Source organism: Melospiza melodia, chromosome 1 (assembly GCF_035770615.1).
Source record: "Melospiza melodia melodia isolate bMelMel2 chromosome 1, bMelMel2.pri, whole genome shotgun sequence".
NCBI classification, from domain to species: Eukaryota; Metazoa; Chordata; class Aves; order Passeriformes; family Passerellidae; genus Melospiza; species Melospiza melodia.
In genome coordinates this window covers 101,886,964-101,904,380 of record NC_086194.1, presented here as the reverse complement: position 1 = coordinate 101,904,380, position 17,417 = coordinate 101,886,964, and the positions used below count along the sequence as shown (strand labels likewise).

General features: G+C 44.6%; 1 protein-coding gene across 2 annotated transcripts; it reads right to left on the bottom strand.

The window, feature by feature from the left end:
- Positions 1–257: 257 nt before the first annotated feature.
- On the bottom strand, positions 258–8,133 carry SNRNP48 (small nuclear ribonucleoprotein U11/U12 subunit 48). 2 transcript variants are annotated; one of them, XM_063162805.1, is made up of 9 exons: positions 8,074–8,133; positions 7,882–7,995; positions 7,711–7,771; positions 6,967–7,041; positions 4,447–4,635; positions 3,339–3,460; positions 2,799–2,914; positions 1,448–1,609; positions 258–539 (listed from the first exon to the last, which is right to left on the bottom strand). In XM_063162805.1, the coding sequence occupies exons 1-9, from the start codon at positions 8,131–8,133 to the stop codon at positions 500–502; spliced, it is 939 nt and encodes a 312-aa protein (XP_063018875.1). In that variant the 3' UTR covers positions 258–499. The 2 variants fall into 2 exon arrangements, with proteins under 2 accessions (XP_063018875.1, XP_063018876.1); XM_063162806.1 differs by having other exon boundaries at positions 1,448–1,612; positions 8,074–8,130.
- Positions 8,134–17,417: the final 9,284 nt, after the last annotated feature.

Sequence of the window (17,417 nt, the reverse complement as noted above, 5' to 3'; positions counted from 1 at the left end):
TGCAGCTGAAGATGTTTTATCCTGTTGGAGAACTGTGAAATCTGCCCTCTGACAGATGCTGTAAGTAGGCAATGTCACCTGCAGGTAACAGTGTCAGGTAGGAGAGGGAGCTCTCTTCATGCCTTCCCTGTTTGTAACTGATCTGGACTCCAGGGATTAGCTCTGTTCTATATCCACTACTTACAGGCCAGGAAGGCCAGTAAGTACAGCCTCTCATAAATTTTATTCTTCAGCCTTGTCAGAATAACTCAAATACATGACAGATCAATATAATTTATTAACAGATGTATAAATGTTACAGATTTACACATTATCTGAAATACACTGCTTCCATCATGACAAACTGTAGCACTTTTTTCGTCTCCAAGCAGCACAGGTGTGATGCAACACCAATATTATGTGCACACCTTTACTGTCTTGGGCAAAACAGTAGTAACAATAGTTCTTGTGGAAGTTATGTTTTGAACAGCTGACAAACAAAATCATCAGGTTGTTGTTCCTACTTTCTTCTTTTATGATTGTAATACTTGTCTTCATCCCTGAAACAAAAATATAAACATTGTGTGGGGCTGTTAGGCTCAGCATGAAAGTCTGAAGAGAAAAAACAACTTGGAAAATGGAAAGCTCTCTAAATGTAGTCCTCTAAGAAGAGAAAGTAAACTGCTCTTAGACAGTTTATTTTCCATGCTGCTTTAATCAAGCCTTGTCATGCAGTGCCAGAGTGGCAATTAGTTTAGGATGAATGGCATCACAGTGTAATGAAGCCAGCTTTTAGACAAGCCATCATTGCCATCCCTGCAGTTATGTAATGCATTTACCCACACACAAGGGGCAAGGCAGCATTTCTTCTGCACAACAGTCCCTATCATGTCTGCTCAAACACAGGTCCCACACACCTGTGCTCCTGCAGATGTAAATATCAACTTTGTTGATGGTATTACAAGCTGTGGCCTAGATTTATTTTCTTTTGTTAAATTGTATATCCAGATGTACCAAAGAGCAATAGCATTGTTTTGAAGCATCTAATGTGGAAAGGTTAATAATACTATTTATTAAGGTCTAGAGCCAACTAGAGCAGAAATCATCATTAGACATGACAGGCACTTAGTTGTGGATGAGAAACATGCTGTCCCTTTAACCATACTGATCAAGGAGCAAAATCAACAGCCTGTTACAGTACTGTTGCAACCCTGCAAGCATGCTACAGAAAGTGCCACCTTTCAGATGTGCCAGTAAATTCTGAAGTCTGGATCACAGTTTGTGATCTCACAGTATGTTCTGTTTAGTATTAGTAGCCTCATACCACTGACTTGTCATACTGCACATGAGGCTGGCCTAGCTTTTTAACTGGATGAGACATTCTCAACCTCTGCATGAAGTTCTCACAGAAAACGGCTACAGCTGCCTGACTGGGAAGCAGGAGTCAGCTGTCACTGTTTCTGCTCACCTCTCTCTTTTTCTCCGCGAGTCTCTGTCTTTGCCTCTCTCGCGACTCCTCCTCCGTTTACTGGGACTCCTGCTGGTGTCTCTCCTGTGTCTCGTGCACTCCGTGTCCTTGCTGCTGCCCCCTGACTGCCGCGAGTCTGCCGAAGCTGACCGCCTGTCCTCCCTTCTGAAAGTAAACTTAAGTGACTTTCATCAATAAAAACAGTTTCACAGTCACTGCTTCCAGTACCAGTTTTGTAATATAGTGACATACTACTGATGTAAGACAGAAGACATATCTTTTACAAAGCCTTTCTTTCTAAGAAATGCAATACCTCCCAAAAGAGGCCCAATGTCCATGTGCATATTTCAGCACTCTAACCCAGTTATTTCCTATGAGCACTGCTCCTTAACACCTCTGCTTGTCAAACAGGAGACAGTAGAAGGGGTTCACTCTGTTTTGCTTCAAATCTTTTAACTCTTCAAGCACCTGCCTTAAGCTGCAACCTACAGCTGGAGAACCTAAGTCGTGATCTGACAGAATCACAGAATTGTTTGGGTTGGAAGGGACCTCTGGAGATCTTCTAATCCACTCCCCTTGCCAAGGCAGGGTCACCTAGAGCAGGTTACACAGGAACCTGTTCAGGTGGGTTTTGAATTTCTCTAGACAGGGAGACTCCAGGATCTCCCTGGGCAGACTGTTCCAGTGCTCTGCCACCCATTTATCTTCATTTTAACGCTGTCACTTTCTAGCGTGTTTCAAAAACATTCTCCTCTCAAAGACCTGAAGAGGCACAAATAGACAATCACTAGGTCATGACTCCATGTCTACTTCAGGGACAAACACGTGGAAGGGTGTGCAGTGTTGCTTGACACAGCAGAAATATGTATAGCTACAACACCATCCCATTTAGCACAGCAGCATTTGCAGGGATAAGAACTGTAAAGCCTCCCCATATTTACTATGTTATGGAAACTTTTACTCTGAGGTGTAATATATCTAGCACATGTCATGTGGTAGGGAAGGGTAAGAAATTGTGTACTTGTATTTCCAAGTGTCCTTCTGTGCCCAGCTACAAGATATATACACATTTGGGCACAGAGGGAGCACTATTCATCCCCCAGCTCCACCAGAAACTCGCTGTTCAGCTGAATTACTTGCAACTAACCTACTTACCTCTGAAAGAAAGATACTTATTAATTTTTCTCCATCCTCCATGCGGGCAGAGTTTCTCAAGCAAGACTTAATAGAATTAGTATAAAATAAACCATGCATATGACTCAAATAATGTTGATATGTGCTATTAGAAGAAGGTGGTAAGATAAAATTACAATCTGCTTCGTGCCTGAAGAAGCTGTCAGCTGTGGCATACCTTCCTGAAGCCTTTGACTTCCCTCCTTCACATATCTCTGAATTATCCAACCTATTCTCCTCCTGCCACTGATTGCTGAGTTCTTCCATATGCACACCAATCACATCCCGAATCACCTGGAGATTAAGATATATTAAAAACAAACATCTCATGGTAGTGCCTGAACTAGCACTAAACAAACTGTAAACATCTCAAAAAAAAACCTAACCTCACAAAAATCTCCCCCAAACCCTGTACATCAGATATTTGAATGGAAAGTCTTATTTGCAGAAAAATGTTTCAGCATACATTTAAATAGCACCATTTTATGATAGTGAGCTATATCTTGCTGGCATTTTCACATTCAAACTTTAGCAGTTAGAAATGTTCATTATTTGTAACTTGCTGCAACAAACCAAAAACATTCCTCTACAGTTTGCAACAATAACAAAGCAGAATACAAGAAGCAGAGAAAGACCCATTATTTGTCTTTGAAAGCATATGTATGCTGATATAATATAATAAACATTTTGTGCAAAAAAGCCTTTTTTCCCATCTCACCTCAGTGTAGGACTTCTTTGTTATGTGAACATTCTTAGCTCTGTATGACTGCCGCCGCCTTTTGTAATCTCGCATTTCAGCCAGAATTTCAAGATGGGACTTTGGACCTTTCTGACTATCATCTAGCAAAAAATTGGAAGTAAAACAAATGGTCATTAGCAGGATGTTAGCACCTACAGGTGTGCAGGCCTCGTATGTTCAGAAACATAAAATAATTGTGCTCTTTCTCAAGTTCCTCCTGTACTTAGTAACTATGGTGAATTTATCTCAAGCTTCCTCCTCCAACCTTCTTGCTGGCTGCTTACACACAAGTAAAAAGCCACCAAGCAAATGCTGTTATGTGATCTCGGTCTCCAAACTGTGATCCACACCAATATACAGGCTTGTGATTTGGTCAAATGCCTTCTAAATACAAATCATGTTTTCAAAGCCAGTATTACACTAAGACACAGAATGAGAAAGCCAGATTCTGTAAAAAAGTTACCTGCATAGATGCCAAGCACTGTCACACCTCCTAGGCACAGCAGGGCCTGCAGGGTGACACAGATGCTTTTGCTGCACTTGGAAGTTACAAACTGGCATGACTCAACAGGGATGAGAGGTTCCAGAACAACACCAAAGTATGTTTGCTCAAGAACTCCACCTGGATGACTCCCAACCTCTCCTGTTCAGCTTTTACTGTTAAGCAATCTTTAATCTCACCACGTCTTACAGCAAATAACTGTTCCAGGCTGCACAGCACAGTGGCAACATTAGGCAACCTGGAGACAGCTGCAGCAAAGACAGAAGATCCATCCACTGAGATACCCATAATACATGTGCAAAGGGCAGAGCACTGAGATTTTCCAAGAAGGTAAACATCATAAAGGACAACAAACTAGCATTTTGTTATCCCAGATCTTTGTTGTAGCTCTTAAGAACAGTATGCTCTCCACAAAAAAAAAAAAAAAACAAAAAAAAAACAAAAAAAAAACCAACAACAACAAAAAAAAAAAACCAAAACCAAAAAAACCCACAATCAATTCTGTTTGGCTACCAACAAAACTCATGTAACTGGACAAAGTGAAAGTTCTGAGCCATAAATTCAACAACAGATCATTCTTCAAACCTTGGGTGATTTTTGCTGCTAAATCCACAAAGAGATCACTGTCATTTTCCGTAATCTGGGATCTGGACCTCTGTTTCTTTGTCTCCTCAACAACGTAATCGTACAGGGCAAGGCGGTCAGCTTGGGTCAGGTCACAGGTGAAACGCTTGTGGTTTTGAGGAACTTCTATGGGCAGTAATGAGTAAGAACCTGGAGGTTGGACAGAGAGCTGTTACTTGTAAAGTAGCATAATTATGCAGGAAAATAGCAAGAAGCTCGACAAACAAACAATGCAATATCTCCCAGGCTGTTTTCATCCTTCCCCTATGTATCTGTAAGAAGTTTCAACTTTCTTAATTTGAAAAGATGAAAACTGCTCCCAAGCCCTCCTCAGGCTGTAAAACCCCTCTTGATTGCTTACACAGATACAGTTTTCATATGCCACAAAGGAATCATACTAGATTAGATCAAAGCAACCTCTGTAATTTCCCATGAGTTTCAGCTCTTGGCTTACAAGCTAAATCAAGAGAGGCTGCAGCTCTATCTTGTGGGTTTATCTTACTCCTAAAATGTTACATAAAGTGCTAGCTGCACAATACCTGTTCTGCCAGCAGGAATGAAAGGTTCTAGGAGACTAGATAACCAAGCACTGTGAAAATCAGTCTCACTCACGCTGCCACCTTCTCTACAGAGCTTTTATAAGAGACTGACACAGGAATTTATAGCTAAAAGGACTACAAAGGCACTTTCAAAGCGCTCCAGATCAGATAACTGACTTAAAGCTATGGAAACAAACACTCTGCCTGAACACTCTTCTTTCCCATCCCCCAGTTAAAACACACATGCCTTCAAACTAACAAATCCATTCTCAATCCATTGTAACAGCAGTTAAGTGACTTCCACAAAGATCCAGGATGCAATCCTCTAGGACATTGCCAGCAGAACACCATTTGAGTCAAAAACTTTCAGGTTTCCTGCAACCATTGATCTGACCTCCATAATCCTGCCTCTTCCAACACAATCCCACACATCTCCAGGCAGACAGCAGAGCCAATACATAAGAAGGATGTATGCAACAACAGCAAACCTAGAACTTTTCCAGATTATTCAGCTCTTAATGGAAGCTGGGCAATCTTTCACATCCTACTGTCACTAAAGACACTAAAAAAGAGGAAGAGAAACCACAGTAACTCTACAAACAAACCTAAAATACAAGATTTCAGCATTACTGTACTTGGAACCTAAATCAGAACTGTTCTAACATGAACAAATGAATTTAAACACAAAAACTAGAAGTCTCTTTTTAAAATGCACTGTTCTTAAAGGTCACAGAAGTCCATAAAAATGCACTGATAATTACATGCTTGTGATTTTAGAGGAATTACACAACTTGTGATTAAGACGAGTTTTTCTTTTCAACAATATGCTTGCTACTATTATAAATATGGTTGGAATTGAAAAAAGAAAACAAAGAAAGAAAATCTCTTCCTTTGAGACAGTGACTCAAAAGGAAATTTACAATGAAAAATTATTTTTCTTTTGTTTCTGTTGCCAAAGCCTTTACAAATCTCACAACAGGCCAAGCTGTCACAATGAGAACCACCGATCCAGTTTTAGTGTTATCCTCAGGGCAAGGCAAGCTTGCAGGACAGTCTGGGCAGTGAACACTGGCATCTAGTGGCTCACTGGTGCACCTCTGCAATGAACCACTCCACAAAGGGTTTATCTGCTGCTTCTCTACTTGGATGTGGTTGTGTCAAATTTATGAGTTCCCATGTCCCTTCAGAGGAAATGCACCTGGCATGCTCACAGCACAGTGCTCATCCCAGGACTTCCCCTTTCCAAGAAACTGTCCATTAAGCCTCTATTTGCTATGCCAGAGAAACAAAGAAACCATGAAAAGCTGTGCAAGCAAGTGCTGCTGTATTTCACTGTCAGAAAAGTTTCAGTGTTACTTTTCCTTCTGCCTATATATGTTTAACAAACCAAAGTCTACAGAGAGCAAGTGTTCTTTCAGGTGTTGCAGTAATTTCTCAACCATACACTAAATCTCAACAGATTCCGCAGGGAGCCCTATTTTTCTGCTTGATCTAAATCTGAACCTTCAAAGACTCCATCCTAGCCTGATCCCCTGTCTGGTGACAAAACCCAGTGAAAAATGAAATGTAAAGGAATTAGTGAGCCTGGAGCAGTGACAAAGGACAACATCACATTTGCAAATGTGCCAGCATAGTTCTTATACAACTTCTTAGTTCAGTCTTGAAACAGTCCAACATAGTAACCAGCTTGTTGCTTGGTTTTTTCAGTCCTGAAGGCAATAAGAGATATGAGCACAACAAACTCAAAGTCTCTCATCTAGCTGCCCCAAGTGTAGAACCTAATCATGCTCCAAGACGTGCAGGGGAAGGGATATTAAAAATAAATGAAGTGAAATTCCTCACAGCAGTTCTCAGTGGAATGAAGGAAGCAGCAAGGAGGGAGACAAGGGCAGCTCTCCACAGGAGGCTGGTGAAATCACATCAGTATCTGCTTGCTCCTTACCTTCACTGTAGCCTGCACCTTCCTTCACACTTTGGGCTCTAGCCTGCTTAACAATGTGAAACTGTAGATCTTTATCTGCAGGCAGAGAAGAAAATAAAATCATAACACTTTTACATCATGTTCTTGAGTACTTGATTGAGTTACTCTTCATTCCTCAACCTCTATTATGACACTTACGGTATGGCACAAAACATCATAGTTTTGTTCATTTGAACTAAAAATGTAATTTTCATCTATTACATATTTGAAATGAGGGGAGAAAATTAAGGAAAAAAATGTATTTCTGGGGTTACAAGGATACGGAAAAAGAAATGTATGTATATTGCTCTGTGTACCACTGCTTTATCTCTAAATTCTACAGACAATCTCCCCACCTTCTAAGCATTCATTTTAATACATTTTCTGCATTTGATGCAAGAGTGAGGACTGAGAACACAGGAAGAAACTCCTAAGAGGGCAAAACAGATCCTCCTTGGATTTTAAGACAAAAATATAAAAGTAATACAGAGTAGAATTACACAGTGATACAAGCATAACAACGGTAAATTAAGGCAAATTGCAAATTACAATTTGAGAAAACTAACGTACTGATTGAAACAGTCAAGACTTTCAGGAGGTCTTGGGGAGTTTACAGCTACCGTGAGGACCCGGCCTCCTTAGTCCCACATCTCTGTCCTTCCCCGGGATCTCCCCGCGGCCCCTCATCCCCTGCACTCCTCAGCGTGTGCCGCCGCTGCCGCTTACCCATGGCGATGCTGGGAACCTTCAGGTTTCCGTAGAAAAAGCTGGAGTCGTACATCTCGGCCTGCGGGACCAAAGGGCTCGGTCAAGGCCCGGCCCGGCGCCGCCGAGCGGCGCTGGCAGCCCAGGGCAGCAGCCCCATTGCCGAGCCCGCTTCCCGAGCCGCGCTCCCACCTCCTCCTCGGCGGAGTATCCCATCCTGCGGAGCCGGCAGGACGCCGCGTGCCTCTCCAGCGACGCGCGGGGCACACGGTGATGGACGTCGTAGGGGCACAGCACCCACTCCACCTGCGAGGGGACACGGGTGGGTCAGCCCCGGCCCGCCGGCCCCGCCGCCCTGCCCCGCGCAGCGCCCCGCCGCCTCACCGGGTCCCCGCCGAGCCACACGGCGCTGCGAGCCGCCATCGCTGCAACGGGCGCCGCCATGGCCGCGCCGCGCAGCCCCGTGACCGAGAGGGGCGGCCCCGGCACCGCCTTCCTGAGGGCGCCCCCACCTCCGAGGGGCGGCAGCCGGTCTGCAGGGGGTGCGGAGGGGTCTGAGTCAAGCTTTGCCTTTTATTTTTTAAAATTAGTGTCCGGTAGCTGGTCAGTTACGATTAATCAGTTGCATTGTCAGCATCGGATGCTTGGTTAGTGTCAAAAATGCATATTTTATGATTGGCTTTTCGCAAATATTAAAATGAATACTATGTGTGTTGTGTTAGAAAGTAATGCTGCATTCATTCTCTTAAGTAGTGTGTTAAATATAGTTTTAGGTTATAAAAAAATGTTAAAATAGAAACTATGCTATGGAGGATACTTTTTTAAAAGAAAAGACTTGCAGCGAGATAGCAGCCACAGGACACCCAAATCTTTCAGAGAAAAAGAATTTATTGCCCTCTTATCAGAAGAAATAAACTTCTTCCCGCCTCGAAGGCGCTGTCAGGATTCAGAGGAAGAAGTTGGCGATGACCAGACAGAATCCTGCGTTTGAATTGAATTTATGCATCATGTATGAATATGCAACAGGTTATTGTTTTTAAGGGTTAATCCTTTGTTAATGGGTGTCCTTTTTCGGGCTCATGCTGCCCAGAAAAAGGTACCCAGACATCCGTAACTCTTTGTCTTTATTGTCTCATATTGTCCTAATTCAAATTGTCCAAATTATTATTATTCTAATTGTATTACTATTTTTATAACTATTTTATTACTATTAAACTTTTAAAAATTTAAAAACAAGTGATTGGCGTTTTTCACAGTTAGAATTTTAGGAAGTAGGGAAGACAATCCCAAGTCGGACGGGCTGGTCGGACGAGAGGCACCAGGAGCAGAGTGAGGTGGCTGAGCAGTAATTGGGGACTGTAATCCCGGCAGTGGGCGATCCGCGACCTCCGACTCCCTGGCCACTCAGAACGGACCCCAGGCTCAGATGGAGAGCAGGACCGCGCCGCGGACTGATTAACATGAGCAGCAAGAGACACAGCCAGCAGATGGGGATTGAGTAGCAATGAACACAAAGGTTACGTAATTTGCAACCAATGACTGCTAATGCCCCTGCTTGCTGAAATGTGTAAACAGCGTGACGTTTACACTCGGCAAGGCAGCGGCGTGCGGGTCACTCCCAGCTGACGGCCTGGCGAGACAGGAGCAAGCATCGGGAATGCCGCGGTGCCTCGGGGCCGCGGGCGCCGCCTGCCGGCGGGAGGCCGCGGGAACACGCCCGCCCTGCCCCGGGGGACAGCGGGCTTCGCCTTCCCTGCACAGGCCGGGGTGCCCGCCCGCCTCATGAGGGCTCCTCGCTGGGCCCACAGAGCCGCCAAAGCGCTCCCGTGATCGTGACGGGGCAGGAGGAACATCAGCCCCCCTGTCGCCATCCAGGACCTGAGGCCCGATTCTCTCTTGGAACATGTGAAAAACCCCAAAAACGCCAATCACTTGGTTTTGGTTTTTTTTTTTTTTTTTTTTTTTTTTTTTTTTTTTAAAGTTTAATAGTAATAAAATGGTTATAAACATAGTAATACAACTAGAGTAATAATAATTTGGACAATTTGAATTAGGACAATATGAGACAATAAAGACAAAGAGTTACAGATGTCTGGGTACCTTTTTCTGGGCAGCACGAGCAAGGACACCCATTAACAAAGGATTAACCCTTAAAAACAACAGCCTGTTGCATATTCATACACTTCATACATGATGCATAAAAATTCCATTCAAATACAGGATTCTGTCTAGTCATCATCAACTTCTTCCTCTGAATCCTGACAGCGCCTTCGAGGCGGGAAGAAGTTTGTTTCTTCTGATAAGAGGGCAATAAATTCTTTTTCTCTGAAAGATTTAGGTGTCCTGTGGCTGCTACCTTGCTTCAAGTCCTTTCTTTAAAAAAAAGTATCCTACATAGCATAGTTTCTATTTTAACATTTTTTTATAACCTAAAACTATATTTAACACACTACTTAAGAGAATTAATACAGTGTTACTTTCTAACACAACACATTTAATATTCATTTCAATATTTGCGAAAAGCCAATCATAAAATACGCGTTTTTCACAGAACATGAGGAATGTGGTGTGAGATGACAGCAGGCCCTGCAGCAGGCCACTGCCACGGGACCGTGAGAGGATGCCCAAGCAGCAGGATATGCAGGGCAGAACCAGGATGGGTTTGTGTCCCTGTGGAGCACAGGGGTGTTGTCAGTGCGGGAGCAGCTGCATGGCTGCACAGGGATACCTCAGGGTCCTGCCCAGTACTTGGCATTTCGCTGAGGGGCTGAGGGAGCAATAGGGCTCAATCAGACTGTAAGGCAGGATGAGGAAAGAAGGACTACGTTAAGGAATAGATTTCACATGATTGACATCTGTGCTTGCCTATTTGCTGTCTCTGGAAAGCACACGACTAGATGGAACAGTGGGTCTATCAAGGCAGGGTGGGGGAGAGGCAGCATGACAGATGCAGCTGCCAGAATGACTTCTGTACATCTGCTTTTCGTTAGCAGATTACAGCCCTTCCCTGCACAGTGAATTTGAGACTCAGCTGGGATTTTAGCCCTCTGAGAGATTTGGTGCCTCTAACTACATTTGCCTGGGGATCTTTGACATCACATGATACAGAATACTTGTTGTGAAGACTCTTCCCAGCTGCACTTGCATTTTCATCCATGCTGTGCTGCAGTACACTCGCTAGCATTAACACATTTTATCAAAAGAGGACTGAGAAAAGCTGTGCAAAACTGTTTTGACCATCTTCACTGGAAAAAAAAAAATTTATTCAAAGTTATGAAAGTCAAATTCAACAAAGTATCCAAGCAGATTTGTTTTATGACTAATAATTAAACAAAAAATTGATTTTGTTTGTTTATAAATTAAATTGGTAGTAATCGGGGTAGATGTTTTGTTCAGTTAAACAACAATATTTTGAATGATTCAAAATTATTTTAGGGGCTTCTTTTCCTCTAAAAAACCCCAGTTCCTGTTATCATGGTACAATTGTGGCTACAGACTTTCCAGGAGTAAACTGACTGGATGGGAGAAAAAGATCATCAGCTTACAAAAGTTCATAGCACCACTTTTTCTTCCAGGCACAATCACACTTAGGTTGGCTTCCCATCAAGCACAGAATGGGATTGTCACAGTCTTTCAGCTAAAACTCTTCCCCAGCTGTTGTCTCCAGTCTGTGGCACACCCTCTCCTGCACCCAGCACTGTGCTGCTGCTGCCCAACAGCGCTGTGACTTTGTCATCAAACATTAACACGTGGTTAATAATGTAAGCTTAACACTCTCAGTCTCATGGTCCCTTCTGAGAAGGAGAGAGGAAAGTGCACAGCTGCACTTCCCCAGGCAGGAATGCTGCCTCACTGCAGGATGCTGCAGCAGGGGTGCTTGAGGATGGTGCAGCGCCTTTGCAGAGCTGCAATTAATGGCAAGGAGTGTGGTGCTTTTGTAGGCGCTCTTTCTGGACAGCACTGATCTATGGAGAAAGGCTCTGTGGAAATCAGCCCCAAATATCCTCACAGTGCAGCAGAACAGTCCTAAACTGCTGGACAAGCAGAAGGTACAACAGGGAATTGGTGCATACATGAAGCCAACATAAAAACCATACAGTGCTTCTGGAGAACTCCTTAAATGTACCACCTTGTGCTTTCCTTTAGATTGAATTTATACTGCTAGATACTCCAGCTGTTGGCACATCAGGAACCACCTAGTTTAGGATCATACCCTGGGGCACAAAGCTTAACCTAGGTTGAATGATCCCAAGCCAACAAAGTCACTTGGTACCTCCAAGACTGCCAGGTTGAAACCACGCTGAAATCACACTGCTCTTAAGGTCCAAACCTTCCTAATGGATATGCAGGAGGAGTGGGAGGCTCCTCCTGAGCAGCAAACCTCTTCCCCACACAGCTGACACAGGGAGGAGCATCCCATGGCTTGTGTTAGATTTTTCCTCCACTACTAAAAGAACCTTGCAGACTTTCTGCAGCCAGGTATTTGTTTAGAAGTATACTAAATTTTTCTCTAACATGAAAGAAAGATATTTTTCATGTTTAGCATTCTTTCTATTCCTTAGATTCAAAGCACTACTTAGTTTGATTGTGTTCACTGTTACTCCTAGAAACAAGGGAAAAAATGTGAAAGCTCAGTTTATTAATTTTTTAAAACATGCTTTGGGTAAAGAGAAATAAAACAAGCTTTGTAACAGTTTTCTCAATCCTTACCACATTCGGCATGCACATTTCTGGATGGGAAAAGGGCCATGGAGCCAGGCAAAACAAGCTGTAGGATGAACAGAAACCTCATGGGACTACCCAAAAGCCAAAATGGAAGCAGCCTGGCTTGTGGGCCCGGACAGCCCATGCAGGCCTGGGAGATAGAAAAGACAGCTCCTGACCTCCAACTGTGACAGATTTTTGCTGGTTCCAGCCCAACATGCTTGGCAAATCTACAACAAGATCTGTGCATCTTTGTGAAGGATATGGAGTAGGCAGCCAGCACCTGGCAGACCACAGTCTATCCTGCAGCAGGGAATGACTCTCCCAGGACATATGCCATGCAGATCCCTAGGGCAGTTGAAACTGCAGCTGCTTCCTTAACACTCACCCCTTGGCCTGCAGGAGCAGGGGGTGTTGGACAGGAAGGTTGGGGGTCCCACCCTGGTGCTGAGATCGACTGTACTCACCTCAGAGCAGCTCTGGCTGTTGCCACCTCTTCTCCGTTGCCCCTGGAGCATGCATGTCAGCCTCATCTTCTCCAGGGAAGGAGTTGTGATATACAGGCTGGTAGCAACAGTGTCACTCTGCAAAAATGAAAGAGATTTGGTGAAGATGAAGCACACTTGAATTTCAGACACTTAAATTTCATTGTTGTAGTGTGTTTTGTTGGTATGTTCTGTTTCTCCCCCATTTTGTTGTGATGGTTCTGTCCTCCCAGTTTGCCCCGCCTCAGTTTCTGTCTATTATGCAGTTGTCATGGTTTTCCCTATGTTATATAATTTCCCCCCCCCTCCATTTCCAAATATGAATGGTTTTCTCTCCTCCCTGGGACCAGTCAATCGCTCCCCACCCCTCCCAGTTTTCCAGAATGTTCCCCTCAGTGGGAGACGTGATTGGCTGTGGTCCCGGGGCCCCTCCTATACTATGTATCCATTGGTTCTCCCTTCAAGTCTGTCATGTTCAGTTCATCCCCCAACCTCTCGTGATTGGTTTTCTGTAAACCCCTCCTTTGGTTCCCACCTCCCTTTATATCCTCATGCTCTACCACCTTTCCTTGTCACTCCCTCCTGGTCGCCCTCGGGCATTAAACTTGTTTGGATCCCAGGAAGTGTCCGGCTCTCACTCGCTTCGTCCAGATTCGCAGCTCTCCCCCGAGACCTCGTCCCGCGGGCACAGCCCGAGGCCTCGCCGCCGAGGGGTGCCTGAAGCTGCCAGCCCTGGGGCCCTGCCACGGCACTGACACCCCCGCTGCAGTGCGGCTGTTGGCCGCCCTCTCTACTAGCCGGGTCAACAGGTCTCAGGCGGCGGTCCGCGCTGCATTTCATTCTTTTTTGGTCACTGTTGGTTTTACTCTCTTCTACCTTAGACTTCAGCAAAGATGCCACATTCAAAATCTGTAACCTCAATTCAGCTGAACCAGCTTTTTTATCTACAGGGACATGAGATGAGCTTCTCTAGCACATATGAATCAATTTATATAAGTATCATTTATGCCATAGGCATATTTTCCAAAATTGCCTTTACCAGACCACTGACAAGAGTTTAATTTTCATCTTTTGCTGTCCAAGTTCTCATTTTCTTGCCTTCCAGCTCATCCAAAAGTCCAGTGTCGAGCAGTACAGGTGCTGATGGCAACCAGAGAAATCAGAGAATGCTCAGACCTCACTGCTTTCTCTGCTGGGGGAGTGCAGCTGATTTTTTGCTTCAGCTGTGTAGCACTCAGAGCCTGCTGTAACTCGCTTAGCTCGTGGATGTTTATTCCTTTGTAACTTAGTCCAGTTCACAATTACAGCCTGTGGTGTATTTTATGAACTGCAGTGCACTGGACAACTCCAAATTGATTTACAGGCAGCAACTCTAGCATCTATTAATGCCTTACTGATTCTTCTCTCTATATCTCTCTGTGATCTCTCATGGATTAATCAGATATAGATCAGTTTAATCAGGCTGGTATCATTCTCATCTTTCAAGATAAAGCATGGTGTTCTCACTTGATGGAGCTGGGAGTTCACTGTTAAACAACCAGAAGTAAATCCAATGCCCTCTTGCACACTCAAGTTTTAACATGTATTTTGAAGCCTTCATGGGTTTTTATTTTTAAGCCCTTCACAGTTTCTGCCCTGCAAACCTGGATTCTTTGCCTGCTCCCTTCTCTGCCCTTCCCTTGCTGTGAGCTTTCCAACAAGGTAATACCTGCCACCTGCCTGGAGCCCAGGTTTCTCCCTTGCCTTTTCCTCCTTGGTTGTTAATGGTCTAGTGGGCATCATTATTTATTTAATTAATTTTTCATTAACACCTGTTGTGATTAAACATAATCCCTGTGAAGAACAAAAGCCTCTTCCATACTTTTTGTCACAAATACTCTGAGAAGGAAACTGGCTAAACTGAAATGTGGCCGTGACTGTGGAAAAGTGGCAGTCTCTGGCAGGTAACTCAGCCCCTTCTTTTGCGTAGCTGTGCCAGTGCCCTGCTTGCCACAGATGTGGAGATCCTTCCAGCACAGGGCTCCTTGTGTTCTTTGCCAGGAGGCACAGAAGAGCCTGTGCTTTTCTTTTAAAAGCATGCTATTGATTTCTGATTGATGCCTGCTTGAAATGCCACACAAGGGAGCTGAAACAGCACAGACCTTGCCACGCTCTCTGCACTTGCACTACTCGGGAAGCTTTAGAGCAACACAGAAGTCCTGTGCCAACTGCATGTTTCAGCTGGTGCTACAGTTTCCCCTGCATTTATCATGTGGGCATGTCTTAATTGTACCTCATTTTGCACTGATCTAGGGAGCTTCATCTCCTCTCTTGGGGCCCCAGTGAATCCTTGGCATGAGGCTGATGGTCAGTGTTTGGACACATGGATCAAACCACCTACTTTTGCTGTAACTGCAGGGTTGTGCAGCCTTAGAGGTCACTTTCAAAAATGTGGTCTCTCATGTTCAGCACTATTAGTGCAGTAAATAATGATAGCTGTCCCTGGATGCTGCCCTTTCTTCTCATATGTGAAACAAAGAATATTACTTTTACCTGAAGCAACATTTCAAAGGAGGAACTTATGCACAACAATTTCCTTGGAAACAAGTCAGCAGATGCAAGGACAGGCCAGGTGTTATAACAAGCTTAATATTCTGGGTGTGGATCTGCAAGTGCTGCCTACAAGCATCCTTCCTCTTCCAGGAGGATTAGTGTAGGGGATTATGGAGAATCTTTGAAGAGATTGGCATATGCTCAAATGGTCACACACTGCAGCTTTCCAAGCTCATGGGGGCAGGGAGGAGAAAGCAAGTGCAGGGGAGAAACAGATCCTGCTCAGTAATTGCCAATGGGGAGAGTACACTGTGGCTTTTGCTCTCACAGGTACTCATAATTCAAGATCAGCATATTTGCTGAGCTCATCAGTGATAGTGTTTCATCAGCACAACTCCCAGTATGTATCCTAGTGTCATCACATTTGGAAGTTCATCCCTCGTCTGAGACACAAAGCAGAAGTGCTGCTTGCTTGTGATCAGAAGTGGTCCTCAAGCACTTGTGAATGCCTCAATTACAATGTCAAATTCTACCCTTTGGCCAGTTTCTCCCAGCTCTGCACACACACAAGTCATTACAGTTTTGCACTTAAAGTACTGCACTCGCCACAGACACTGTGGTTTCCACATCCCGCTGTTCCCTGGTGCAGGCTTCTTTCCATGCTGTTCCTTCTGTGCAAGCTTTCCCCCATTTCCTCCCCAGTCACAGCTGTGGTTTGGTAGGCATCCCCACCCATTATGTCAGAAGCTGCACAATCCCAGGTCTTTCTGACTCTGCCACTGATACCCAAAACCTTCACTGAAAACCACGTTGCTTACCAGTGTGTCTGCAGATCTGACCCATCCTGCTGTCTGTCCCCAGCACACGCTTTGTCTGTCACAAGCTCAGCCTTGCAAGGCAAAGAGCAGCCTGGCTGCAGTGCCAGGAAAAGCATCCACCCTCACCCACTTCTCCAGGTCTTCATTCCCAGTGCACGCAGCAGCCTGGCACATACTTCTCTGCAAGTGTGCGTGAAGAATTAGGTTATTTTCTTTGAGCACTTGTTTATTCCACTTTCCAGACTTCCAGGCAGAGCTTTGCATGTGCTGTTCTCTGTGCCTGTCAAACTGCTGAGCAGTGAAGTGCCTCACCTCAGATGTGTCTCTTGCCCACCTGAGCAGAAGCAGTATAGAAGCACTAACAGGACATATCTTACTTAGGAGGCAAACAGCTCCACTCCCATCAGCAAAAAGCTGTTAGGAAAGCCAAAGCATGTCAATAATCAGAGTCCACCTAATACACACACAGAAGCATAAGCTGTGTAAAAAGAACTGGTTTAAAACTACATGGTTTAAGCTGCAAAGTGCAATGTTTTCCTATCTGTAGCAGAGCTCACAGGCAGTGCTGGTGCCTCTCACACCTCCAGCACGTGTGGAGAACACAGCCTGGTGGGTGGGCAGCAGATCCCACCTGCACATATTGCACAAGGCACTGCCTGGCAGAGTGAGCTAAGTGAAGATGACACACACACATGGCCGTGAATTACAAAACTCTCTGGAAGGATGCTGGGCACCAGGATTACTCTGGTCTATTCCTGGCTCCGGCAGCAGACTCTTAATGGGTACAGCCATGATTAGAAGCAGGATAAGCAGGAGCCTACAGCTGAAAGGGCTCCCTCTGAAGATCTTCATGCCTGCTTCTGGGGGGCAACCATGGGGGATTTGAGTCTGTTCTGCAAGCCATATCTCCAACCCTAAACCTGTCCTGCTAAAGAGAGAGAAGGCTATTTACACACCTTATAGGAATAGAGATGCAGCCAGGAAAGTCAGAATACCTCAGCTCAGTCTTGCCTTTCCCTGTCTGTAGGTGGCTGCATAGGGAACCAGATGAGGAGTAGAAACACTGATTTAGAAACAGATACTAGTGCAAGGTATAGTAGCATCATCTCTGCTCTGAAGGTTCATCACTCACTATTGAGAAAAAAACCCCAATGGCTACTGTGTACCAATGAAAAAAGCGACATCCTCC

What these genes read in the sequence shown, in the direction of transcription:
- SNRNP48 (XM_063162805.1), bottom strand. Translation starts at nt 8,133, where the DNA reads ATGGCGGCGCCCGTTGCAGCGATGGCGGCTCGCAGCGCCGTGTGGCTC. An exon ending in GATACTCCGCCGAGGAGGAG is followed by an intron (nt 7,772 to 7,881) that starts GTGGGAGCGCGG and finishes TTGGTCCCGCAG; the next exon opens with GCCGAGATGTACGACTCCAG. An exon ending in AGCAGCAAAAATCACCCAAG is followed by an intron (nt 3,461 to 4,446) that starts GTTTGAAGAATG and finishes ATTTTTTGCTAG; the next exon opens with ATGATAGTCAGAAAGGTCCA.